Genomic DNA, 26,709 nt, shown 5'->3' on the forward strand with positions numbered 1-26,709 from the left:
TACTTGAGGCACTTACCAGAAGAGTGTTTTTGCTTATAAGTACTGGAAAGTGTTGACTAGAAGTCGCAGCAACAGCAAGCCAACAATCATCACCAGACAAAAGGAAACTTCACACACAAGGTAAGGGTTAGCTCGCTTATAAAATATATATTTAAAATTCTGGGGCAGAGCAAAAACTTAAATTCTATAGAAATTTAATTAAAAGGTTAGAAAAATAAGAAAGATTTATACTTTTAATGCAATGAATATTTTGGCAAATTATTGAAAAAAATGTTGCCATTTCACATAGGAGTGAGACGCAACCAACTTCACTTCGTACAGAAATCAAGTGGCAACGCTAAAATTATTAAACTGCTATTTACAGCAGCTTTAAAAAGTTCATTTAAATGGAAAAATAAATAAAATTGACACAAAAAAGAGGTTTGAAGACGAAAACAATTAAGGCAAACTAAATGAGCTGCAATATTGTTAATTTATGAGCAGGGACAATTTTAATTGAAAAATTCATGAAATTGTTCACATAAATACTGCCAAATAAATAAAATAAAATTATGCTCATCCAAACTAAACAATCGTATAGAAAATTGTTGAGTGTTTCGCCTACAATTATTTTTCCTTTTAAATCACAATGGTAAAGCTCTTAAAATATCAATAAACTAAAATTTGATTGCTGTGTGATTTGCGCATTAATATTAGTCGTTGTGTTTATGTACATACATGATAATATGCATAATTCAACACGCAATGTGCAAAAGATTTCATTGTACCGATTCCAACAATTCTTTTACAGTTTCTGTTTGTTTTTTGTCAGCCTCAGCCATGTGACATGCGATATGTGCCTGTGCCGTGGGACAGCTACTAGTTCTAGTTCCAGCCAGACTGGTGTCTGGGTGTTGCAATTGATAATAAATAATAATTAGTTCAGATTCTTTCTAATGCTAATGATATTTACGCCGCCCTCAACCGACGGTTGTTTTGAGCGCTTTTGCACTTATCCGCGTGTCAGCATCCACGGCTTCTATGCTATGGTTGTACTGGACATGGTAGCCACTGTCATCCGCCACATAGGTGGCATCCTCCTTGTAGACATAGTTACCGGCGGTGGGATCATAGCCAGGCAAAATCACGGACGAAGTCCGTTTCCCTGTGACGATTAGTTCGGGTTCCGCACGAGCATCACTTTCACTGTATGTTGATGTACCGTTGAGCTCGCCCTTGTCAGTGTTTTCGCGAATGCTAAGGAAATTAACATTGGGTGGTATTAAATTAAAATAAATAATAAAAAGGGAAAGACTCACTGAAACTCGTAGAAAACTTTTGTGGCGCCATCATTCCGTGGAATAAACAGACAGATAAACAATAAGAACAGGCACAGACACTAGAAATAATATAATTTTTCTTTTGGTTTGATTCCTTTCTAGAGGTCTAGAGGTGTACGAGTTAATACTCACTGCAGTGGTTCTGATCATTCTAGTTCCCGTTGCTAAAATGCACTGAATGAATGAAATTTCTGATTTCGTGTACGATATTTATTTATTTGCAAGCGATCTATAGAGCGATCTATAGAGCACTACGAAACAGGTTTAACCGGTGTCGATAGATAGCATTGCAATTGTGGAGAGTTTTCCGCGACATTTACTCTGCGGATCGATAAATGGCTAATGGAAATCTGTGGAGTCGTGTCTACTGTTTGTGACTCTGTACATCGGTATTGGCTATGATTATTGACTAGATTTAATAATTGCCCCCGTCTCGCACCACCAATGTGACGATCATGTGAGATGCTGATTGACAGTAATTGCTGTTGATTGGAACTTTGAGTGGTAATGGGAGATCAGTATGCTGTGTGTCATCAAGATGCTGCTGCTCGGTGTGGGGAATTTTTCTGGGAAATCTATACTTTTTAGGGATATTACGTTCGGATAAGCAATGATCTACATTGCGTTTTATTGACATCTAATTTACATTTTGTGTTCTTAGCCTAATCTTGTGAGTATTTTTAACAGTTGAGCACTCAGTCGAGTTCCAATACTATTTGGCTGTGGCTCACACTCGTTTGAATGATTATTCATATCACTGCCAGGATCAGGAATGGCTGAACGTGTGCTATTTTCTTGCTCAATTTCTGTAGACTTTGTCGTTTGATTGTCGCCATTGAAAGACTTCATTTGCTGCGTATTTGCGAGGCTGGAGCTGAGCATCATAGTCTCAGGAATTGGCGATCGAGTGGGTAAAGGCACAAGCTTTTCTACTGTAAAAATGTTTGCAGTTTGGAGATCTTCCTGTGCCGGTATAGCATCCTCTGTAGTGACTTCTTTTACACTTTTGCCATTAGAAGTCTTCATTTGTTCAGCATTTAAAGTGCTGGAAGTTCTAGCGGTTGCAGAGCGTGTGGGTAAAGGCACAATCCTTTCAGAGGCTGTTGTCTTTACTGTTGGAATGGTTGTACTTTCTGCTTCCATACGCAACATTGTGGTATCTTCCACTGCATTCAGCTGGGATTTGTGTTCCAAAATTCTAGTTTCCACTGTAGAGACTTCTGGTAGCTTTGTCTGCTCTTGGTTTCCATTTAAGGTTTTTGTTTGTTCAGCATTTGGGATGCTGCACGAACTGACGACGGTCACCGCGGCAAACAACACAAAACAAAACTAAATACACGAGAGTTATTAATATTCCCATTGAAATCTAGCGGAATGCCATTCGATACTTACATACGGCGGCATTTTCAATCGATCACTGAGACCTGATCTCAGTTGCAGCTGGATTTTATACGAGTATCTATATGGAAGCTCCGCATGGCAGCTACGGAGTCGTTTATCCAAGTTAGAGCGCAGCGAGTTCAGATCGTGAGTTTCAAAATTATTGAGAGTGTAATTAAAAGAGAGAATAAAATTCTAGCAATTAAATATTGCATTTATTTTGTAATAGTTTTATGTATTATGTAAGCTTGGAATTTGCTATGCTTTTAGAGAGTGTATTTCTTGGAGAGTGTGTTGAATTGACTTGCAGTTTATTTTTTAGTGAGAGTTTTCAATAAAGTTGCACTTAACCTAGGCCCAATGGCAACTGGATTTTGTTGAGATTTATTAGGTGGTGATTCTGTGGTGGATTCTGTGGTACATTTCGTGCTGGATTCTGTGGCGAATGGTGTCGATGGGTTAACTGTGGTTTCACTTTTTATGCTATCCTGCTGCGCGCTTCCTTCAAGAAGCGGCGAGTGCGTGATTGATTTTTCAGCTGATTTGATTTTTCCATTGTCCGAAATTTTATTTATTTCAATAGTTTTTATTTTATTATTTTTTAAATCCCTTGGCACTGTCGATTCTGTAGTTTTATGATGCTGAATGGGTGTTAGCTGGGAGTGTTGGGGATGTTGCATTCGTCACAGGATGCGCATAGATGCCCAAACATACAAAGATGCAGAGAAGAAGTAAATGTGCCAGCATCTAAAATAGAAACATTTATTAATTCAAATACCACCTATCCTTTGTATAGGTCGGTACTTACATTCGTTTGCATTTTCCGTTGTGTTCTGTTTGGATTTGCCGCACGGCAGACACTTTTTATATTGATGCTTTGAGTGATCGTTAAAAATCGATGAAATTCCCAGCCAGACAGAGAGGCAGACAGACAGAGAGGCAGACAGACAGAGAGGCAGGCAGTGCTTCTGGCCATCTACTTTTGCATGGGCGTTAATTGACAGCCAATCAACAGCGGGCTAAGATTATTAAGTGCAAACCACTGACGTTTTGTTGGATAATTTTTTTGTTTATTTTGGAAAATAACATTCAAATTTGTGCATTTACAATTGATCGTTTGATCGTACATATTGTACATAGAATCGGCGGCTTAGGACTGCGCTAGAATTTTCAGCAGCTTGGCACTGAGTCTGGGTCCAATCGAATCGGGTACAAGGAAACAGTCATCGCCGTAAATGGAATAACAATCGAAGGTTGTGTCCTCGTCGTTGGCTGCAGGAGTAGAAGTTGGCGTAGAAGCATCCGCAATGGGATTATCCCTGGCCGGTGAGCCTTTCAGCACAGTCAATAGCCTGGAGACCTTTTCGGATGATTTGGCATTGATCTCTGCTGCTGGAATGCTAATTAATAAGTTATCCTGTGGTATCCTAGCGACTGGAGTTGCAGCTGTAGATGTGGTCGTGCTCAGACCACTGGAACTCTCAGTATGCCCAGGGACTTAACTTCAACCAAAGTAAGATGCTTATCAAAATGAGATAAACTATAACCTGTAATGGATGGAATATCTTGATTATTATCCTCTGGGCGGAAGCGGCGATGATCTCCCTCTACTTACAATCGATTGCATTTTCAGTTGGGTTCTGTTCAGATTTCCCACCAGCGAGTGAGCTTTATATCTCTGCCCTCGGCTCGTGGGGGAAATGCATAAAATTACCGAGAGAGAGAGACAGACAGATAGCTATCGACTTACACTTACTGTGGGCCCCTGATGCGGCGGCTTCTTGGGCTATAGTTTCGCATTGGGCGTTGCTTTTAGATGGGGAAAATTCAATTTTCAACTGTTAATGAGTTCTTATGTCGTATGTGCCCAGACCTAGATATTGTATTTAAATTTAGCAGGTGACTATGAACGACATTCCCTCAGGGGCTTATGGTTTTTTAATCCATATTCGTTTAATGCATAATTTCCAATTGCTGACTCACTTGGATGCCAACTAAATAGCTGAATATTTTATTTAATATACTTAAAATGAATCCAGAACTTAGTACGTGGCACGCGACCATGATTCATGGATGATTAATCATTGAATATGTTCACTGTGCCTGTTGCTAAGCAAACACATATACATAAATGAATATATTATAAATATAAATATATAAACCATTTTTTCAATGCATTCAATTGGCTATTGAACCATTGGCATGGAAGCAGAGAATTCGATTCGTATTCAAAGTTCTTCATTAATTCAATGAAACGTTAAAATTTCTGTAAACACTAGAATCAGAACACTATGGCGAGCAGCTGCCAAAGCTGATGCACAAGCGAAAAGTGCAAAAGAGAATGCAAATGAATGCCAAACACATTGCTGTTGTTTTGTGAGTGCTTCCAAATGATGTCAAGTGTGTGCTAGAATATGTCACACACTCTGTGGCTATCTCTCACTCTCACTCTAAATCTATCTCTCTTTTTCTCTGCCTCTCTCGCTCCCAGAGTCGATAGGAGCTTGTCACTGGTGCAGGGAGAAGGATATGTAAATCGTTTAGTTTAGTTTTAGTTTGAAACTTTAATCACAAACAACTTATGAATGTTCATCATAAAACAGTAACAATTAATCGTATCGGAGTTTGAATACTTATAAATAAAAAATTTTAGAGGCAGAATAAAAGCTTTAAATATTAAAGCGTTTTACCCACGCTTACTCCGTGAAACATGTTTGGAATTGGAATTACTTAGGGGTTAGGCAATGTTTTTGCTAAATATATGCATAAAATAAACTTAAGCTAGAATCTTCAGCAACTTGGCTGATAGATTGTTTACTGGCTCCGACACAGTCCCTTGGCCTGCATTTAGTTTATGCGATGCAACAATGAGATGATACTCCAACGCGCCTTTAAGCCAAATACGTTGCCGAAAAGTGTTGGCAAATCCTTTCGATTCCTTAGTTCTCTGGTTCCCTTGAAGGGCGCACTTAGATGTGACTTTGGGTGCTGCTGCTACTGCTGCTACTGCTGTCTGGATGTTTCTCTGTGCTGTGTGTGTGGCTTCTCTTAGCTGTTGTCGATAACTGTATGATGTGTGTGGCGATCGCTATGGCTTTTATAGCACTTGTTTGTCGTGTGTCAACGTAGAGTGCATTGCCCATGGCACACGCCAAGCGGCGACACCCGACACACTGGAATTTTCCCCAGACAGCAGTTGTGAGAAAAATCACCGGACGATCCATTAATTTAAGGGCTATAAAATTGGAGCTATATTTAGCAGTGACAGCTCATCAATGAAATGCAAACTCCATGGGGTATCACGAAATCAAAGACAGGCCTTCCAGAGTCGTCTGTTTTGGCGTCTCTCTTTTGCAACACAAATGTTCGGATTACATGTGAATTTGAATAGTCGTACGTGCTGATACACAGCTGGACTTTGACGCTGAGAATGAACTAGACGAAATGTGTTAATTAAAGACAATTTCTTATGTTTATTTTGGATTTTATGAATTAAATAAAATTCCTTATTGTTGGGGGCAGCAAATGCGTGGGATTAATAATGCTGTTTATCTGTTTAATTGTTCTTATATAGCTGCCGATTGGTAGAGCTTGCCGATATGTAAATACGTTCAAGACAGTCAAGATGTCAGTTGAAGAAACATTACAAGGCAGACAGACGAACCGAATCATGCCTGTGCCCTCTGCCCAGGAGGCTTAGAATGAGTGGAAGAGAGATGGAGAGCGAGAGAGCTTAAGCGGGAGAGCAGCTAAGTTAGGCAGCGAGAGGGAGAGCAGCTAAGTTAGGCAGCGAGAGGGAGAGAGCATAAGCTGCTGATGAAAGCAAACAAACGAAGGGTGGGAGATAAAGAGCCGAAAAGAACGGTACAGCATAGGCTGGCTGCTGTGCTTCCCTGTGTGTACGACGCATATGTAACACTGTTGCGGGTACAGTGGGCAGTGCCGTGAGCGAACATTAATATAGAATCACTTTAGGCTGTGTCCACAGGCTTATGGATTTATGTATATTTATTTTCTAAAAGCTCTGACTGACCCCAACAATATCTTATGTTTATTATTGTAAAAAAAAATCTATTTTCTTTATAAAAAAACGTTTTTTTTAATTTCGAAATTTCATAAACTTAAAAAGTAAAAATATAAAATGCTTCTGCCATCCGAACTAACCAAAATTGGAATATTATTAACATTTACTTGAACAATTCGACCTTTGATTCTATTTATAAAATTTTGTCCACATAAAATCTGAACCAAAACTTAAACTGTAAAAACTGTAAAAAACACTTTGTTTGAATGAATAATTTTCAAAGAGGGGATGCAAAAAAAATAAAAAGAGTTAAAATGTATTTTGAAGATTTAAATTCTTCATTTGCTTTTCCTTTGCGCATTTTAGTTGTAAAATACTTTGCTTTGTTTTTAGTGTCTTTTCTTTTTGGAATGTAAATAAATACAGTCAAAGGAAAAATAGCCAAAAAATAAAGCAAAGTAAGCCTTAGAGTATTTTTTAATTTCTGTTGTTGTTTGTGTTATGCGAAGCAAACTCACGTGTATCCCCTCTTCAAAATTATTTATTTTCAGACAGTATAAAAAAAGTGTTTTGCGCCTCTGCCCCCCCCAACCATCAGAACAAAATATATAACGAAAGATACAAATATATATATATATATAGGGAGGGGGGGATACCGTAAATGATCCAATAACGATCCAATCGGACGATAGATCGATCGAACAGCAGAAGGGACTGCAAAAGCCTGCCACAGTGTGGGGTTTTCTGTACCGGTGTGCCACGGCAGCCCCTGGTGCTGGCATGGGCGCCAACGTCTCGCAGCTGGAGCGGGAGATCGGCTCGGATCTGTTTCCGGCCAATGAGCACTACTTCGGTCTGGTGAACTTTGGCAACACCTGCTACAGCAATTCGGTGCTGCAGGCCCTCTACTTTTGCAAGCCCTTCCGCGAGAAGGTGCTCGAGTACAAGGCGAAGAACAAGCGGCCCAAGGAGACGCTGCTCTCCTGCCTCGCGGATCTCTTCTACAGCATTGCCACCCAGAAGAAGAAGGTCGGCTCCATAGCGCCCAAGAAGTTCATTACGCGACTGCGCAAGGAGAAGGAGGAGTTCGACAACTATATGCAGCAGGATGCCCACGAGTTTCTCAACTTTCTGATTAATCACATCAACGAGATCATCCTGGCCGAACGGAATGCGGGCCCCGCTCACGGCAACGGCAATGGCAATGGCAAGTCCGGTGGTGCAGGTGCCAGCAGCACCTCACAAATGGCCACCAGCACAGCCAGCAAATCGAGCTCCACCTCCAACTCGAATTCCAACTCAAATTCAACATCCAATTCGACGACGACCAATGGGAACAGCAGCAACTCGACGGGCTCCCTGAATGCTGCGGCGGCCACAACGAGTGTGCTGGATGCCAGCGGTGGTCTGACGGCCACGACCACGCCCCTGGTGCAGACGAACGGCGCCAATTCGGAGCCCACCTGGGTGCACGAGATCTTTCAGGGCATACTCACATCGGAGACGCGCTGCCTCAACTGCGAGACGGTCAGCAGCAAGGATGAGAACTTTTTCGATCTGCAGGTGGATGTCGATCAGAACACCTCGATCACCCACTGTCTGCGCTGTTTCAGCAACACGGAGACCCTCTGCTCGGACAACAAGTTCAAGTGCGACAATTGCTGCAGCTACCAGGAGGCCCAGAAGCGGATGCGCGTCAAGAAGCTGCCCATGATATTGGCGCTCCATCTGAAGCGTTTCAAGTACATGGAGCAATTCAATCGGCACATCAAGGTCTCGCATCGCGTTGTCTTTCCGCTCGAATTGCGGCTGTTCAACACGTCCGATGATGCCGTCAATCCGGATCGGCTGTACGATCTAACGGCCGTGGTCATACACTGCGGCTCGGGCCCAAATCGGGGACACTACATCAGCATTGTGAAGAGTCACGGCCTGTGGCTGCTGTTCGATGATGATATGGTCGATAAGATTGAGGCATCGACCATCGAGGACTTTTATGGCCTCACCTCGGACATACACAAATCCTCGGAGACGGGTTACATATTGTTTTATCAGTCAAGGGATTGCGCCTAGGGATCAGACATACACATCCCACGCATCCCACACATCCCACACATCCCACAAATCATGTTTATGTTTGTTTCTTTTAAGATCGAAATTTTAAAGACTATATTGTGCGATTATCTGTATCTTATCTATTCATACAACTATTATGCCCTTATGCCTAAACTTTGATAATCAATAATAATAATAAATAAAAACATGCACGACAAATGATAAATATATATTTATATACCTGCAATTCTTGGTCTAGGTCAGGTCCGGGGGGCTGCCGGCTGCTGTGGCTGTGTCTCTCTGCATCGGTTCAGTCAACTCATTTTAGCTCTGCGTTGGGGTGTGGCGGGGGGGCTTGCCAATCGGACACATGTGAGATTTCCCCGAGCGTCGGAAGTCTATAATTTGCAGTCGCACTTACGCGATTATTCTTGGGGTAATATTAATTCCATTGAATTCCCCCCATTGATCACCAGGTGCTGCTGTATGGTATGACGCTAATTGGGTATACGATACCTTCGATGTTACACCGCCGCCGCGCATTGTCGGCTGCTTAGTCACGTCGCAGAGTGTTGTGGCACGTGATGCACAAGTGTGTGAGCGCTGACCGATCAGTCTCTCTATGTAGCATAAATCAAAGGTTCTAACCATATCTATAGTGGAGAAATTCGCATGTTAAGTAAGTTGTGACTTAACCGGGGGGGTTGGGTTTGTTTTTGCTGCTATATTTCCATACTATATCTGTCTGGCATTATGCCATTTCGCAGTTAGTCGTTAAACGGAGTAGTTAGTTAATCGAATTTACTTTGAAGTCATTACGCGAGTTGCATGCAACATCTATGCATAGCTAATGGGCTAAAACGTTGTATCATCGGTAATTTCCCTTTTTGTGTTTTTTTTTTATTTTTGCCGCTATTATGCAAGTGACAGCCGCCGAATGCAACTGCTAAACTTAATTTTGTGTATATATATGTACTTTGTTGTATATATCTTTTGTTGTATGTATAAATTTCAAGGCTGTTGGCCAGTTATCTCCGTCCTCCGTCCTCCGCATTGTCAAATGGCAAATCGTTAGGCAATGCCATGAGTAAAACAGGTTCAATGGTATTGAAGAAAGCCTGAAGGCATATTTATGTATGGGTGTTTGTTAATGAAATCTAACGTCGGGCAGCCAGGCAGGCAGCTCGGCCAGGGTATTTATGAATAGAGTATAGAGTACAGGGGTATATTAGGCAGAGGAAGCCATGACTGTAATTTAACTGAGAGACTATAACTTCTCTGATATTTAAAGTACCATTTAGCCCTGCTCAAATCACGAAATTCAATGTCATTCACAATTTTGTAGATAGGCACTAAAAGAAAGAAAGAAAAATACTCTGAAAAAAATGAATCATATTTTGTTTGCGATCGAATCGGTATTATATACCCAATATTAATCTCATCTCTCTCTGCCAGTGAGACTTTCCTATTTTATTTGCATGCAACTGCACTTCAGCTGCCAGTTTATTTAGCAACCGATCCAGCACAGAACTTATAGAAATAACAACTTAATTTTATGCCAAAAAAAAAAATATTATAGAGCATTCAAAATTTGTTGCTCATTAGTTAATTTTTTGTTGTGTGTTTCCATTTTATTTCCCTGTGGCATGTCATTGGAAAGATTTACCAATTTGTACGTTGGAGACAAGCGTTAAACGCCATTGACAACCGCCACATGATGCCACAGAGCGACGGACTAGACTGCGGCGTTGCAGTGCAAAGCGGAACGAAGTGGATTGCAAGCTGCCACAGTTGCACGCAGTTGGCGGCTGCGTAGGCTTCGGGTTTTATCTGTAGTTGTTGCTGTTAGCCGGTGGGGCTTGTGGCGCACTTGATCGATTGGTTTTTATCTTATGGTGCGTCTAGACTATTCCGCATTTTATGGCGAGCGATAATTACGCATGATTTCTACTTTCACTTTGTGGCAAAAGGAAAAACTCTACGCCAAGCCACGCCAGTCCGCTGCCTTATGCAACTTTATCCATTTCTTCGTTGACTTTCATGAAAAATGCTGGGTATTTGCGGCTTGTTTTCGAATTCATTTCTCATTTGGAGATCTGAGACCAAATGCCAGTTGACATTTGACATATTGTCGCACGTCAAGGTCTGCTCTGGGACAGCAGTGGCAAAACAGCAGGAACATGTCGTTCCGTTCCGTTCCGTTATGCGGTTGTCAGGCCATGTTGCAACATTTCCATTGCCTCGCACCATATGTTTTCCGTTTTTCTGGGGCACTGATTGTGAAATTGTCAATATGTTTTCGAATGTATTTACATGCGCTGGAAAATGTTATTGTGCATTTTATTAGGTTGCTGCAATGGCAAGAGAAAAGTATCTTATGCCGATATATCCTTTATATTGTATAGATCAAACCGATTGGCTCTCGTAATAGAAGTTTTTTGCTAGCAAAAATAAATGAAATGTTTATTGTGTTCCCCCTGCTCCTCTCCGACGCCTCTGACTGTGAAAAATGAAGCCTCTCCCGCGTCTGACAGTCCTCCATTTCAACGCTCGCTCGCTCAGTCTTTAATTAGCTCGTTTGCCACATGTGATGCCCCTCTGTGGCACCCTTTGCCTTTTGCCTTTTGTTTCTCCTTTGTGGGATCGCTGGAGATTTGTCATGAGTGGGGCCCCCGCCCTGACATAATTACGGCCTGTTAGGAAATTAAATATGTCATTAAATGTTCTTCAATAATATTTTGCTGTCGTTGCCTGGGCAAAATGATAAACTACCAGCGAGAAGGTAACCTGAAACCTTTGAATATGTCTGACGGTATTCATAATATTTTTCAAATTTTTTATAGCCACCCAAAATAGGAGCCTGACTCCCTGGCTCCCATCGCTGCCTAGTCATCTCTTTATTGCGTCTTTGGTTATGCGCAGAAATATTCGCGCAGCATGGTATGGGCTGGGGCATGGGATGCTGCTGCCTCTTAACCCAGGAGGCAAACAAAGTGCAACCTCTCGCAGCTAGAGATGGACCCACCGCAAAGCTAAAAACAAACAAAAAACGACGCAGCTCTGTGCATTTTTGTTGTTGTGTTTTTTGTTTACTTTGGCAACTTTTATTTTTGTGTGCGGGCTGACTATTAAGATGTGGGAGGTCAGGCATGCTACCATCCTCAGGGTGGATTTCATGCTAATTCGAGTTCGACTGGCGGTGGTGCCACAATTGGAACAGCAGTGTGGGGGGGCACTGTCACTGGCAAGCACTGTCACCGAACGATGAGTCATTTCCAGTGACTGCATTTGCAAATTGTGCGGAAAAAATAAAAACTAAATTAAATTAAAACTCGTCCAGACAAAGAGGGAAACGGAATCAATAGCTGAAGAATTTTGTGGCGTCACCTAAAAGTATGCCCTGAGTTCTGCCCGCTATTCTGATATATTATTCTCTTCGCTGTCGCTCTCTCTCTGCGATCGCTCCTGTTCGCCAGTTAGACTTCGACGCCGCCTACCTACACTTTGTCCCCTCTGTCGCTGTCTCTGTGTCTGTCTGAAACCGACAATAATTAATTGAAAAAAAAAATAAAAGCTAGAGCTTGCAAAAAATGTGTTATGAGTAGCTACGAATCGGCAGTGTTTTCTGTATATGTGTGAGATATATATTTTTCGTATCTACGTGTAAACAACCCAATTGTTGTTCATTGAAACTCATATTTCTCTGGTGTGTGTTTCTCCCTCTGCCTCTGGCTCTGGTTTTGTTTGTTGTTTATTCAGTAGAGCGCACTTGGATAAACAGCTGATATATGAATGAGTTTCTACTGGCAAGAGTGGAAGTCTAGAAGAAGGTAGGGACGCAGCTATGGGGTCTCATTTATAGGGTGCCTTGTGCTGGGAATCTGATGCATCTGATGCATATTTTAATCTACAGCTCCATTGTATTCGAAATGATTTCCCAAAAAGGGGAAAAGGGAAGTACAATTTATGTGCATTTTTAATAGTTTTATTGGAAAAATGTAGTACGCTCCAACGACTGCTGGCTGGCTGATCGTCTGCTTGTAATTGTTAATGAGGCACTTGCGCACCCCCCTCGAATGTTCGAATATCTGTGATATAATTTTATGTTTTGGTGTTTGGTTTCAAGTGGCAGTCAGTCAGTGCGTGCCAAGAGGTCGGGGCAGATGTTTGCTTTAGTTGCAAGCGGCACGTGCACACATGCACCGCACCGCAACGCACCCTCGAAGATGGCAACTCGATCCTCATCCTGCCGGAAGCCCCTAGCCCTTGAAGATCTTTCCCTTTTGCCACACTCGAAGAGGGCCACAGTATGATCTATCTCTCTCTCTTGTGGGATGGTTTGTTTGTGCCTGGACAGAGTACTCACTTGTTTTTCCACTTGAGCTGCTTCATTAGTCGCGGGGAATAAATCAAATTCTGCAGTTGATTTCATTTCCAGATGGTCTCTGGCTTATGCATACAATATTTGATTTATGATAATATCTGGATGTTTGCTAAGCTCTTTGATTCTATCTGACTCTATTTGAATGACGTGCAGCTCCGCTGCTGCCCTCTGAAAAAGTATCTTTTGTGGCTTGAAATTACAAAAAAAAAAATAAATTAAAAAAATACTTTTAGGATAAGTATTTTCCATTAAAATTATCTTTTATGAGAAGCATCTTTTTTCGGAAGTATCTTCCAGTAGAAGTATCTCCTCTTAAATGTTTATTTTATGGAAAGTATCTTTATCTCTTATAAGAAGTATCCGTGGAAGTATCTTGTATGGAAAGTATCTTTTATGGAAAGTATTTTTTATGAAAAGTATCTTTTATCTTTTTCTTTTATAAGAAGTATATTTTATAGGAAGTATCTTTTATGGAAATTATCTTTTATGAAAAGTATCTTTTATTAAAAATATCTTTTATGAAAACTATCTTTTATGATAAAATAAGTATCTTTGGGCAGAAGTACATATACATATTTTATCAGCAGTACCTGCTAGCAGCTCTTTGGCTAACTCCAGAAGTTATCTTCGAACTACTCTCTGAATAATGTCCATGTCCATGTCTACTTCTCTAAGCATCCACATGAGGCACACTCACTTACACACTCACTTACACTGCAATTGCTCCTCCACGAAAGCATCCATGAAGTTTGTCGCTTGTGTTCGCTCTCGTTTTCACTTGTCGCTCGAGTATTTCTTTTTGGGGTTAATTCCCCGCTGCACATTGTATAATGTATTCCTCCGATGCGAGGCTACAGCTACAGCTAGCTACGGCGTACCGTACCCATACCCATAGCCGTACCCGTACTTCGTGCGTTTGCCGTTCGCTTTTCATTCCGCTCACACAAACACTCATGCAGCCAGTGCCCACACACACACTGATACAACCCAAACATACTGGGTAGGGAGGCGGCGCCCTATCCCCCCACACACACACAAGGTTAGACCCGGAGAGTCTCGTCGCTTTGTAGTCGGTTGCCTCGCCGCTTTGTTGCTGTTGCTGCTACTGCTGCTGTTTCTGTTGCTGTTGCTGCTTTCGTTGTCGTGGATGTCGTCGTCGTCGTCGTGGTCGTCGTGGTCGGTCTGGTCGTCGATTGCTCGCTCGCTCTATCGCTCGCGTTTTTTCCCCGTCAGTCAGTCTCCTTGGGCTTGTGCAACTGAGAAAATGTGCGGAGCATCATTGTCGTCGTTGTCGTCGTCGTCGTCGTGTGGACTGTGAAAAAGAGACCTTTTAGTTTCCATATACTTCTATCTATCTATCTATCTACATATACATATGTGTATATTATTTTCATTTCGTTTAATTTGTTTACGCGCTCATTGCCCCTCGTTTTGTGCGTTCTGTGGTGTGTGAAAACTTGCAGATACTTTAGACCAATCAAAGCTACAAAAAGAAAAATAACAACAACAACTTAAACAGCTTCTAGCATTAATTGTGCGTGGGCTCTGTGCCTGAGTGAATTATCCGCCAGATACGCCACAAATTGGCCACAATCTCAAGTGCAGAATTCGTATATGTATCTCACAGCTCACTCCCTGTGTCTGTGACTGTTCCTGTGCCTGTGTGTGTGTGTCTCAGTGTATGTTTTTAAACGAACAAAGCGAAGCGAATTCAGCGACAAAGGGAATGCTCTTTGAGCACCACAAATATTCGGATTATCTAATACTATAAATTGGATGGGTAAATTAAACTAAAAGAAAAAGAGTTTCCTAGTGTTTTTTTTTTCTTCTTTTTTTTTTACGAGTTTTCTGCAGTACGAAATGAGATCATCTGTTGTCAGTGCATTGGTTCCTGGCATAGGCTCTGTGGGTGGTGTTCAGTCTCCCCCCCAGCCATGATTGCACAAAGTTTCCTTATCTTATCGCTACACTCAGGTGGCATGCCAAACGGGTTTATTCACGCCAAATCGGAGCATTTGACATGCTGATAAGCTGCCTTCAAAATAGGCTAGTAAATATTTTGATGAATCTCTTTTGAGTAGCTACAAAAAAAAAAACGGTGCACACCTCTCTTGGTAGTAGCTACTGTATCTGGATGCCTCTCTGGGTAGTAGCTACTGTAGCCCAAAGCTAGCTTCGCAATAGCTAAAATATATCTATGCATTTCCATATTTGCAGCAGCTACTGTAGCTTTGAATGTGGCAGTAGCTACTGTATCTAAAGGTTCTTCTAATATTATTCACTGTATCATTGTATTGCTGTAGCCGATGTATGTATCTCCACACCTGCCCCCCCACCATAACCTATTGTATCTTTGCATACCAAAAGCTACTGCATCTCCTTGGCTACTGCATCTCCTTGGCTACTGCATCTCCTTGGCTAATGCATCTCCTTGGCTACTGCATCTCACTGGGCTACTGCATCTGTGCATCTGTTTTTGGGTAGCCTTTTCAAATAGCTTTGACCTTTTCTTCTTTGACTTCCGCATCGATATGCACACATGCGTTGTTTGATGATTTCGTAATTGCAAATGCAATTGCAGCAACAAAATAGAAACAACATCGCCACTGCCACTGCAACTGCATCTGCGAATGCCGCTGTAGATGCATTTTCTCTTTCGCTGGCGCATTTAATTTGTGGGCTCTGTCGTGCGCCTCTGGCGAGAGGGCCAAAGAGTTTTCTAGGCATTTTCCATTACCAATGTAGGCCAACAAGTGCGTTGAACTAAAAGCCAGAACGGAGCCAGAGAGCCAGAGGCACAGACACAGAAACAGGCAGCACTGACGTCAGATTGCACTTGGAAAATGGGAAAAATGATGCGTCCTGCCTTTGAGAAATTAAAGCAGAAAAACACCTCTAAACAAACAGCCTGCAAATAAGTTCAAAATGTGATGGAACGAATCTGGCCCCCGGAGCAGGAGTACTTTGGGGGGAAACTGTACTTGTACTGTTCTTGCCGCTTGCGGCACGCACTGTTTATTTTTGTTTTGTGGCAAGGTGCAAAGAGAAATCCAATTGAGAGTTGCGTGCAAAATCGAAATGCCAAATGCGAAATGGGAATTGGTGTTGGTGCCGTTTATGGTTTCTAGAACTTCTGGCCAGCGGCAGCTGGAGCGTGGCAATGGACAAGTTGCAGGCCCCGCTTATCGGTTGATGCTTAAATGCCACGTGAATATTTTTTTTCCCCTCGCTTTTGCGTCTCCTTTTCTTTTCCTTTGCTTCTGCGTCTTCTTTTCCTTTCTTTTCTTTAAGTGTATCTTGAGTGGGGTTCTGGGGGTTGGGTGGCACTAAGGGGTTTCGTTTTCCTTGGCTGCTTGCCAGCTGCCAGGGGCAGCAGGTCCTTGCTTGGTGTGCGCCGGAGCACTCCTTACTGTCGTTCTTCCTGCTCACGTTATTTTGCTGTGTGGCAGGGACTTTCTCTTTCCGATATTAGGGTATTTTTCCCCACTATTGCGCATTTATGCCAGGACTCTGAATCGGACTCCTGCCCCAAGCCACATGGCTGGGTGGCTCTTTGTCTGAAAGTTGAACCACGAAGCCATCTTTTTGGGCGTGTCCCAGCCAGGAATTTCTTTTATCTGCATGCAGTTTTCTAGTCGAATCGTTGGGTCGTACTTTTATCTAATTGCAGTTTCCCTGGCCCCAGAGACACTCATAGACTCATAGTTGAGATGCTGCTCTTTGTGGTGATGTCAATCATCAAGTATGCCAGATATTTTTCTTATATTTATTATTTGGCACCAGCGAACACCTGGCTCGGCTCGGCTCGGCTCTGCTTGATCTTCTTGATCTTCTTTTTTTGATTTTGGCAGCAAGTCGCCTCATGTGCCTCATGTGCGCCCTAGATAGATTTCAATAGCAAACATTATGACACATTCACGCAGTTGTTTGCCTGCCTGCCTGTCAAGTTAATAATAATAATAATGAACTTGGCGACGCTTTGCTCAGGCCGAAAAAAATATTAAATTTAGACACCATTTGACACCAAAGAACCCAAGGCGATAAATCGCAGCCCTGTAGAGCAGGGAAAAACATTTCCTTTTTGGCCGGAAAATTTATGCGCATAAATTAGCAGTCCTAGCAGCAGACGGCTAACGGCCCTAACGACCCTCTAAACGCGGCCCGAATGCAGTTCATTTGTCTGCTAGCAGGCCTTGTTTTTGAGTTTGGCCAAAAACTGCAGCGGCCGTAAATCCAATTCTCGCAGACATACCACATTTTGTGGCAGGCTGTCCGGCCCAGGAGCTTTTGTTTATTATCAAAATGTTGTTGTGTTTAGACAAGATAATTTTAGACCATTTGCCTTCGTTTGAAACTCCGCGCGTAAGTTTACCAAAGAAAAAACCCATATAAAAATCTCGACTGCAGAAAACTCGTAAATTATTTTTATACCCAACACACCCAAAAAAAAAAAAAATTGGGAAAAACTTTTTCAAATGTACAGCACAGCGGCGCATACATTTTGGTAAATCTATATATAATTTATATATCTACATATGTGTCGTATAGAGCGAGAGAGTGAGGAAAACTTAGGCAAAACAACATTTATAAATAGCGGAGGAAAAAAAAACTACAAAGAAATCAAAATGAAAAGTGCAGCAAGCAAACAACGAAATGTGTAACCAATCAATGGAGTTTGAACCCTTAAAAAATATCCAAGCCAACAACTAAAAATACAAAAAAATAAAAAAGAAAAGAATCAACAGCAGCAGCAGCAGCAACAGCAGCAGCAACAGCAGCAGAACCTGGCAACAACAGCAGCAGCGAAACGTCACTGCGTTGGTCCAGGCCAGAAATAAATCCACCGGCAACATACGGGCGGGCCTTGCAACTAAATGTTGTTGCTCCTGCTAGCCTTCATCATGCGATTCGTAGACATTTCCAAACGATGTGCGGCCTGCTCCAGGGCCGGCATTGATTGCCCCCACAATGGCAACAACAACAGCAACAACAACAACAATACACACAGCGATGCCAATGGCAATACGGCCACGGCGGCGGCTGCGGCATGCTGGCAACATGTTGCCACTGCCACAACCAGCAACAGCAGCAGCACCAGCAGCGGCTGTGACAGCAACAGCTCCTCCAAGGAGAACTACTATGCACCACAGCAGCGGCACCTGCAACAACAGCAACAACAGCAGCAGCAGCAACTTTTGGGTGTGACACCGCAGCAACTGGAGCAGATACGCTTCTACCAGCGCATGCAGCAGCAGCAGTTGCAACTGCTGCAGCAGCAATTGCTGCAGCGGCGCCGTCTGCAGCAGCAACTAAGGGATCAGGGTGTTCCAGCTAAAAGCACAACAACAGCGGGATTGACCTGCAATCAACAGTATTTGAGGCAGCAAAGATTGCAGCAGCAGCAGCAGCAGCAACAACAACAGCAGCAGCAGATGCAGCACAGATATATGGCCAATGATAATGACTACCTGAATAACAATATTAACAATCAGAACCTTAATCAGATTGTAGGCCAAGGTGCGACAATAATTTAAGTCTTATATTTATTTTGAATTTAAATTTAATATTTCGCCTAAGGGCAGGGAAGTCCTGTTTTGGGTTCCATTTAAAATTTAAATTTAAACAACTGAAATTTTAAATGTCTAAAATATATTTCCACTTAAAATTTAAATAATTTAAATAATAATTTAAATTTTATAATTTAAATAATAGTTTAAATAATTTTAATTTTAAATGGAAATATGTTTTAGATTCCTCAACAATTTATTGATCAAATATTTGCAACTCCAAAAAGCGTAGTCAGCCATTGTTGATCTGCAATGTTCACTAAGACGCGGGATAACTCGAGACGGGGGCTTTTGTAATTTCAATTAAGTTCAATTGAGAGTCAAGTGAACACCGGCAGCTGGCTCAAGGCATGGCCATTGCCCCCACTATGAGGGACCGACCGCCCTCTCGGCATGCATCGTATGACTGACTACACAATTATCGTATATACATAAATACATATGTGTATATCATACTCCTATCTACACACAAAATGCATTAAAATAATTTTTTTTATTTGTCTGTAATCTTGTGCATGGCCCAAATATGAAATGGAAAGACATTTCATATTTTTGTTGGTGGGGAAGATGTGGCATAGCAGAGGAGTAGGCAGAGGGCAGGGAGACTGTAGGGCGGGGCAGCAACGGCACAGCTTTGGTGCCACTTGTCGAAAAGTTTCCCCCCTTTTTGTCTGGCGGGGAAGATCTTTTCGAAATAATCTTTCATGTCTGCACTGGCCGGGAGGTTCCCCCTTTTGGGCTTTTGGGCATTGGTTTTCTGATGATCCGTTTTTGTTTATTGGATCAGTTTTCGAGTTAATTTTAAATGTAAATTCAGTTGTGGATGGAAATAACATAAAATGGCCGACAATCGATTGAAATGCGGCAAATGAGGGCATGGCAGGGCATGGCAGAGCAGGGCAGTGCAGGTTTTCCTTTCCTTGCGGCAAAGTTACCGTCTTTGGACATGCAATACTTGCTCCTTATGCACCTTCAAAAGTTTAACCTTTAATTGCCTTTGGGGCACAGACAAGTTGCAGTTGCATGTGGCATGTGTCACAAAGAGACACAGAGAACGAGAGCTGAAAGTTTGTGACATTTTGTTGTATTGAATTTTGTTTTGGTGCCTACCGGCACCCCCACCCCGTGGCCCCCGCGCTCCGCACTCGTAAACATTTCTCAGACATATATAAAAATAATTTTAACAACTTTTTGCTCCTCTCCATCTCCGCCGGGCACACAGCCACGAGACCCCGACAGATACTTATTTGCTAGACTAGTCCTGGGATCGTAAAAACTAATTGAAACATGCCCCATGGTCGCTGTCTTTGGCTCTGGCTGGCAGGTTTTATGGCCCTGAAATGTGTCGTGTGTGTGGGGCACATTTGATGCGAGGGAGGTGCAAATGAAAATTGGGAATAGATCATTAGCTGGGAGTGAAGACTGCGCCGCCGCACTCTGAGCCAAGTTCAGTGTCAGGGCTAATGGTTAATGGGATAGAGTAAGTCTCTCTTGGGGGGATTATCTGAGCGCTACTAATACTTGGAATTATCATTTTGTGTGTGTTTCTATTTGCAGGAAACTTGAAACTTCGACGTGGCATGACCGAATTCTCAACACACAACGATCACAGGCAACCGCATTTCATTTCCGCATCTCAGCAGAAACCGCTCCAGAATTCACCCATACACCAGACTAATCCCCAACCGCCTCCGCATCATCCTCATTTGCTTCAACGCTTAGCCCAACAGCAACAGCAGCAGCAGCAACAGCAACAGCAGCAACATTATCAACAGCAGACCCTGCCACACAGCAAGCAACAGAACGGCAACACGGCTGCCCACATTGGCCCAGGATCGTCTCCACATTCCCCCCCGCTCGGCTACAGGAATCCCCTGAACAGTCCCACCATCACCAACAATTGCGGCTCACCCTTTGGCAACACGGCGACTCAGACGACAGCGGGCAAACGCTACCAGCAGCAGCTGACCGATCGCCTGCTGCAGCAGCAACATTTGCAACACTGCCAGCAGCAGCAATTGCAGTCGCTGGGCGTAGTCGCTGGCGGTGGTGGCAGTGGCAGCGATGAGGAGGACTCCATTAACGAGGAACTGAGCGAGGAGAGCCTCAAGCAGAATGTGGCCATTGTCCTGAGCAATTTGGATCGCTATAACAACGCTCTGCGCAGCATCATACTGAATGAGCAGGTGAGCGGCGGCGTCGGCGGCAGTGGCAGTGGCAGTGGCAGCAGTAGCCTCTTTCTCGACAGCAGCAGCATCAGTCTGCTGTGCTGTGACAACGATAAGAATTACGCTGGCAATCAGCGTTGCATTAACAGCAACAACAATAACGTGTGGGGCAAAATGGCAGCCACACCGGAATCGGACTACAACAGCAATGCCACAACGCCAGGGGGCAGGAGTGGCAGTGAGCAGCAGCAGCAACTTGGGGTAGGTGGAATGCTTTGTGGTGGTGGTGGCGGCGGTACTGCTGGTATGCGGGATACTAACGCTGGTGGTGGTGGTGGTATTGGTGGTGGTGGCAGCAACAATCTCAACTGCTCGCTGGCCTCGTCGCACGACTTTACTCACGACAATTCCGATTATCAGTGGTTCCTGGACTATGGCTATCGGGATGGCTGCAGCGGCATGCAGCGCAGTGTCCTCAGCTCCCTGTCGGCCTCCTACAATGCCATGGGGGATCTCATCTATTACGAGGATCTGGCCAAGAATCTGGACGCCAATCTGGCCGAGGTGGATATGGAGAGCTTTCGCGCGGAGGATATACACTCGCTGCTGTCGCAACTGCCGGCCTACTGCAAGAGTTTGGGCGGTGCCAATAGTCGCCTGCAGCAGTCGCTGCTCCTCCAGCAGCAGCAGCAACACTTGCAGCAGCAGCAGCAGCAGCAACAACAGCAGCAGCAGCAGCTGCTAGAGCAGAGCAGCAACAGCAACAACATGATGATGATGCCACTGAACATGATGTCGCAGACATCGACGACATCCACCAATGAACTGATCGACAATTCCTTCTGCAAGTCCGAGCTGCTCTTCTCGCCCGTCCGCGAGTCGCACATCTCCGTGGACTCGCTGGACATGGACGCGTATCCGGATGAGGGCGAGTTAATAGTCACCTGCAACAAGGACAACTACACCATAGCCTTTGAGGGCAGTGTCCTCTACTCGGACGAGAGTTTCTATGGTGAGTAGATCGCTCGAATCGCATGCGATAAATCCAGCTAAAAAATCTAAACAATTTGGCAGAACCCAATGACATGGCGCTGAGAGGCAAACAGAACTGCATTAATTTGCACAGCAATCTGGAGGATATTGTGAAGCGCAACAAGGCCCTGGAGGTATCCATGTCACGCTCGGCCCAGGCATTCCATCCGCTGTGCCCAAACATGTCGCCAAAAGCCACTGGCACAGCAGCCACAGCAGCAGCAGCGTCTGCAGCGGCGGCAAAACTGCAGCGGTAGGTTCACACACACACAAACACACACACACAACACAACACACTCCTGATTTGGTTTCTGCTAGAGAGACAGAGAGAAAGAGACAGAGATCCAAGGCTTCCCGCAGCAATCATCATGCACGACAGGGCGGATGTGTGTGTTTTGCCGGACCCCCTCTGGGGGTCACATCAATTGAGTTTAATTTAGTTTCATTTGGCTGGCTGGCTAGCGGAATGCCCCAAGCTGGGGGAGATTTCCATTTTCGTAGGGTATTTTTTGGCATATGTTGCCTTTGGGCTGCAGCCTGGCTCAGGCATAAAAGTTAATCCTAAAGGAAACCCAATTACAGCCGCGAAAAACTCATTCATAAACAGATTAGAGCTCTAGGAAAATACCCAAAAATATTATGCAAATAAACCAGCAAGAGATAGACGCCAGGCATGGCCTGGGAAGGCAGGTAGACAGACCGACCTCCAGCAGAGACCAAATTCCACCTACCTGTAATCCTTTATACCGCCAACAACAACAAAATCACCAATGTAATCGCAATACGTTCGATGTGTCTGGGGTCTAAAGACGCTCGTTATTTCTTGTTTCGCCCGCACGCAGATATCCGTCGGGCAACAACAACACGGAGACCATTACCATCACACGACATCTGCCGCAGTGCAGCGTGCGGAAGAGCAGCAGTCTGCCGAATCTACACAGCGAAGAGGCAATGCCAATAATGACACAACAGCAGCAGCAACAGCAACAGCAGCAACAGCAACAACAGCAGCGTGTGGAGCAGGGAGCTGCTCCTTTGAATGTATCCCAGGCCATCAGCACCTCGACAATGGAGTCATGCAAGTCGCGTTCGAGAAATCTGCTGCCCATGTGCCAGATGCCCATATCCATAAGCGTTTCCATCTCCGAGAGACTGCAACAACAGGCAGATTTGCAGCAGCAACAGCAGCAACAGCAGCAGCAGACCACACCCACACCCACATCCCATCAGCAGCAACAGCACTCGCATCGTCATAAGCATCATCGCTGCAGTTGCTCGCACGAGAGTCAGAACTTTTGCTCTGGCTCCGTCTCGTCGGGCAACTCCTCCAATCCGCCGGCCTTCAATCTAGTCAAGCTCTTCATCAAACAGAAGAGCACCAGCAGCGGACACGAGGAGCCGCTGCTCGCCCAGGCCAGCGCCCATACCTGCATGGATGTCTCCTCGGGCTGTTGGCCATCCAGCGATGCGGCCAGCTCGAGCAGCGGCTCCCTGGAGCAGCGGCTGCGCAAGAAGAGCATGAACGACTCGGGCAAGGGTTCGGCGGTCAGTCGCCACGACGACGACGACGAGGAGGAAATGGAGGAGGAGGGCGGACACTACGCGGATCAGCAGACGCCTCCGAAGCAGCGACAGCTGCGGGCACGAGCCGATGCCGTATTCTACGATGATGCGGCCAGCTCGAGTTCCACGGGCTCCCTGACGGCCACCAATTCGCCGGCACATCGTCGTCGCAGTATGCCGTTGCGGAATCCACAGCTCTACCAGCTGGCGGCAGCTCAGACCTCGACGGCCAGCCAGATGTCGTCGGAGGCCAGCACAGAGGAGCAACTGACGCAGGTGCCGCGCCGTGGCGCAGAGGCTGCCAGCGCACGTCCCCTGTCCTGTGCGTCCAGTTCGGAGATGATAACACGCTCCATGCAGACGTCCTGCGGTTCGTTGAGCACCACGCGCAGCAGCCTGAGCGAGAGATACCGATGTGTGCCGCCCTCCTTCCTGGAGAAGCTGAACAATCTCGGCGAGCAGCGGCAGGCGCCCATCTATGTGATCTATCCGAACTATGCACTGCCCGATTTGGGCTTTGTGAAGACCGCAAGCGCCACCCCAGACGTCATCTTCTCGCCCTTCAACTACAAGATGACGCTGGAGGGTGCCGCCAAGAAGCCGCACAGCAGCAGCAGCAACAGCAACAGCAGCAGCAGCAGGCAGAGCATCAACGAGGATGAGCTGCTGAGGACGCTGGACTACAAGCACATAGCCGACTGGCAATCGCTGGCCACCCTACTGCCGGTGGAGTATCGCCGTCGGCTGCAGCACATTCCCGAGGTGAAGCAACTGGTGCGACAACTGGATGCGGATCTCGCCCAGCGTCCGCTGTTCTGTATGTCGCCGCCACTGCGCAGGAATCGCACACACATCTGCGACTGTGCCAAGTACTTCCAGCAGACGCAGGCGGGCCATGGCCACACCCAGCTGCTGGACGAGGGCTCCAGCTCGGGCGGGTCCAGTCAACAGCCCAGCTCTGGCTATCGGGGCTCTTCCACGCTGCTCACCGACTCCGAACTGGACGCGGATGCGGATCCGCTCAAGCAAATGTATGTCTACCAGTACGATCAGCAGCACCAGCAGCAGCAGCAGCAGCAGCAGCAGCAGATGCACACAGCGCCACCACAGCCCATGCCCAGGAGCATACTGCGCAAGGCGAACTCGGCGCAGGCACGCACCAAGCGCAATTCCATGATCGAGGGCGGACAGAAGACGCAGAAGATGTCCAAGCTGGAGAAGCGACGCAGTCTGCAGGAGCCGCCCTACAACTACACTTTGGGCTCCACCGATGAGCTGCTGGCCGATGTGTTTGAGGAGGAGGAGCATAGCCAGCAGCAGCAGCAGCAGCAGGCACAGGAGCCGGCGGTGAAGCAGCGCCTTTCGCGCAAGGATCTGGACGCACGGGCACGAGCCGAGAACTTTCTGGCCAGCCTGCCGCGCTCCGAACTGAAGTATTATGCGGAAATTGCCTCCATACTGGAGACATCCGGCGAGGGTGTGCAATACGATGCGGCAGCGCTCAAGAAGGAGGTGAGTCGCGTGCTCAGCCAACAGAAGAAGGTGTCGTTCACCGATGAGGCGGCTGCCGCCGCCACCGTGACGGCCGCGGCCATCACAGGCGATGCCAAGCGCTTCTCAACGCCGCCCAATTCGCCCAACATTTCCATGGCGGCAGCAATGCAGCGACGCGAAACGCTGGATGTGCTGGAGCAGCGAAAGATCGAGAGCAATCGCTTCAAGCGGCTGCAGATACAATGGGAACTGATGAGCAAAGACTCGAGCATGCTCAAGGAGCTGGCCTGTGAGGCGGCGACCAAGAGTGGCGGCTCCACGCCCACATCGACCAATTCGACGGGCTGCAATTCGGCGCCTCGATCAAGGATACCGCGACCAGTTAGCTATCCAGCGGGCAGGTTAGTAATCAAGGCACAAGGAACTTTGAAAATTTCTTTATTTATTTATTTATTTATCTGTTCTAAATTTTTATTTCTTAATTTTTTTGCATGATGTTTACGTTTGATATATACAGAAGTTCTACGCCCACATCGACGCGCACAGGCGCCACTGTGGTGGCCAGTCCGTCACCCGCCAAGACTGTCACTAAAAGCCACAACAAAACTCTGTCTCTTTTGTCCTCCCCGCGTTTAAATAGACTAAGCAGCGCCCAGCAGGATGCCGGCAAGCCAAGCAGCGGCAGCAGCACACGATCGCCCAGTCGCATTGTGCAACCGAAGCGTTATAGTCTGGTGTGCACACCCACACCCACACCCACATCGCCTGCCCCAGCAACAGGAAGGTCGCGCACGCCCACCAATCGAGTGGCAGTAACGGCGCCCAATACACCAAAGCGTCAGGCGTCAGGTGTAGCCCCATCGCCCAGGTGAGTAATGTACGTGATATATATGCTAGTTGGAGTCATGCTAATCTTTGTCCACTTACAGACCCACCTCGCGAGTGCGTTGAGCGTCCACACACGAGCGTCCAAGCGTCCAGCGTCCAGCATCCATTCATCCCCAAATTAGTCATGCGGCGGACATTGAAGCGAACAACAACAACAACAAACACACATATTCAACACAAATAGCAGAAACAAAAAAGCAACAATGAAACATTGTAAAATTCTAGACTTAAGGCTTTGTGTGCGTGCGTGCGTGCGTGCGGCTCTACTGCTTACATATGTATGTGTTTGCAACCCAACCCAACCCCCCCAGCCCCCTGGAAAGTGATATATAGAGGAATCTGCGAAGAGATCGGCTGAGAAAGGATAGATGAGAGATAGAGTGGGGGGAAAGAGATATTGAAAGGTCCGACAGTGCTAGTACTAGGGTACCTCCTGATTGATTGATATTCTTTTCTGTTGTGTTGCGGTGAAAGTATCTGAAATTTCTGTTCTTTACAAAAATCTATACATACTGAAAGATCTATACATATGCCAAGTACGCGTAAATTAAACAAATATTTTGATGTATATACACAAAACACACACGCAACACACAAACATATGGCATATACATAAACATATGTATACATAGACGCTTTTTCCCACTAGCCTACTCAAAAGATACAAGATACATTACATTACATTACATATTTTATGCATATGGGAAGGAAATTGACAAAACAGAAATTCATGAAATTGAAATTGATAAAATTGTATAAAATATTTTCTATAAAGCGGCAGCATACTCGCCTAGTAAATAATCAAACAGCAATCAGAAAGTAAAGGCTGGAAAAA

The 26,709-nt window shown here is 45.1% G+C and overlaps 4 protein-coding genes and 1 long non-coding RNA gene across 13 annotated transcripts; 2 read left to right on the forward strand and 3 right to left on the reverse strand.

Moving 5' to 3' along the window:
• The first annotated feature begins 33 nt into the window (after positions 1–33).
• On the forward strand, positions 34–26,709 carry LOC111080347 (homeobox protein prospero). Of its 8 annotated transcripts, none has more exons than XM_022375915.2 (8): positions 14,518–14,942; positions 17,711–18,679; positions 20,287–21,158; positions 21,318–21,909; positions 21,972–22,182; positions 22,739–25,387; positions 25,504–25,854; positions 25,916–26,709. In XM_022375915.2, the coding sequence occupies exons 2-8, from the start codon at positions 18,037–18,039 to the stop codon at positions 25,935–25,937; spliced, it is 5,340 nt and encodes a 1,779-aa protein (XP_022231607.2). In that variant the 5' UTR covers positions 14,518–14,942; positions 17,711–18,036; the 3' UTR covers positions 25,938–26,709. The 8 variants fall into 8 exon arrangements, with proteins under 8 accessions (XP_022231608.2, XP_022231607.2, XP_041452398.1 ...); XM_041596464.1 differs by having other exon boundaries at positions 20,287–20,476; positions 21,596–21,909; positions 22,772–25,387; XM_022375909.2 differs by having other exon boundaries at positions 20,287–21,909.
• Positions 43–8,994, forward strand: LOC111080351 (ubiquitin carboxyl-terminal hydrolase 12A). Its single transcript, XM_022375920.2, has 2 exons — positions 43–120; positions 7,275–8,994. Exon 2 carries the CDS (start codon positions 7,504–7,506, stop codon positions 8,794–8,796), a length of 1,293 nt encoding a protein of 430 aa, XP_022231612.2. The 5' UTR covers positions 43–120; positions 7,275–7,503; the 3' UTR covers positions 8,797–8,994.
• Positions 208–1,667, reverse strand: LOC111080354. Its single transcript, XM_022375922.2, has 3 exons — positions 1,452–1,667; positions 1,299–1,378; positions 208–1,236 (listed from the first exon to the last, which is right to left on the reverse strand). Exons 1-3 carry the CDS (start codon positions 1,467–1,469, stop codon positions 960–962), a joined length of 375 nt encoding a protein of 124 aa, XP_022231614.2. The 5' UTR covers positions 1,470–1,667; the 3' UTR covers positions 208–959.
• Positions 3,760–5,411, reverse strand: LOC111080353. Its single transcript, XM_041591735.1, has 2 exons — positions 5,390–5,411; positions 3,760–4,196 (listed from the first exon to the last, which is right to left on the reverse strand). The coding sequence occupies exons 1-2, from the start codon at positions 5,409–5,411 to the stop codon at positions 3,850–3,852; spliced, it is 369 nt and encodes a 122-aa protein (XP_041447669.1). The 3' UTR covers positions 3,760–3,849.
• LOC121405549 lies at positions 11,053–14,270 on the reverse strand. 2 transcript variants are annotated; one of them, XR_005968643.1, is made up of 3 exons: positions 13,876–14,270; positions 13,145–13,330; positions 11,053–11,129 (listed from the first exon to the last, which is right to left on the reverse strand). It is a non-coding gene; the product is annotated as an uncharacterized LOC121405549 (long non-coding RNA). The 2 variants fall into 2 exon arrangements; XR_005968642.1 differs by having other exon boundaries at positions 11,074–11,471.

This window comes from Drosophila obscura, unplaced genomic scaffold, assembly GCF_018151105.1.
Source record: "Drosophila obscura isolate BZ-5 IFL unplaced genomic scaffold, ASM1815110v1 contig_150, whole genome shotgun sequence".
NCBI lineage: Eukaryota > Metazoa > Arthropoda > Insecta > Diptera > Drosophilidae > Drosophila > Drosophila obscura.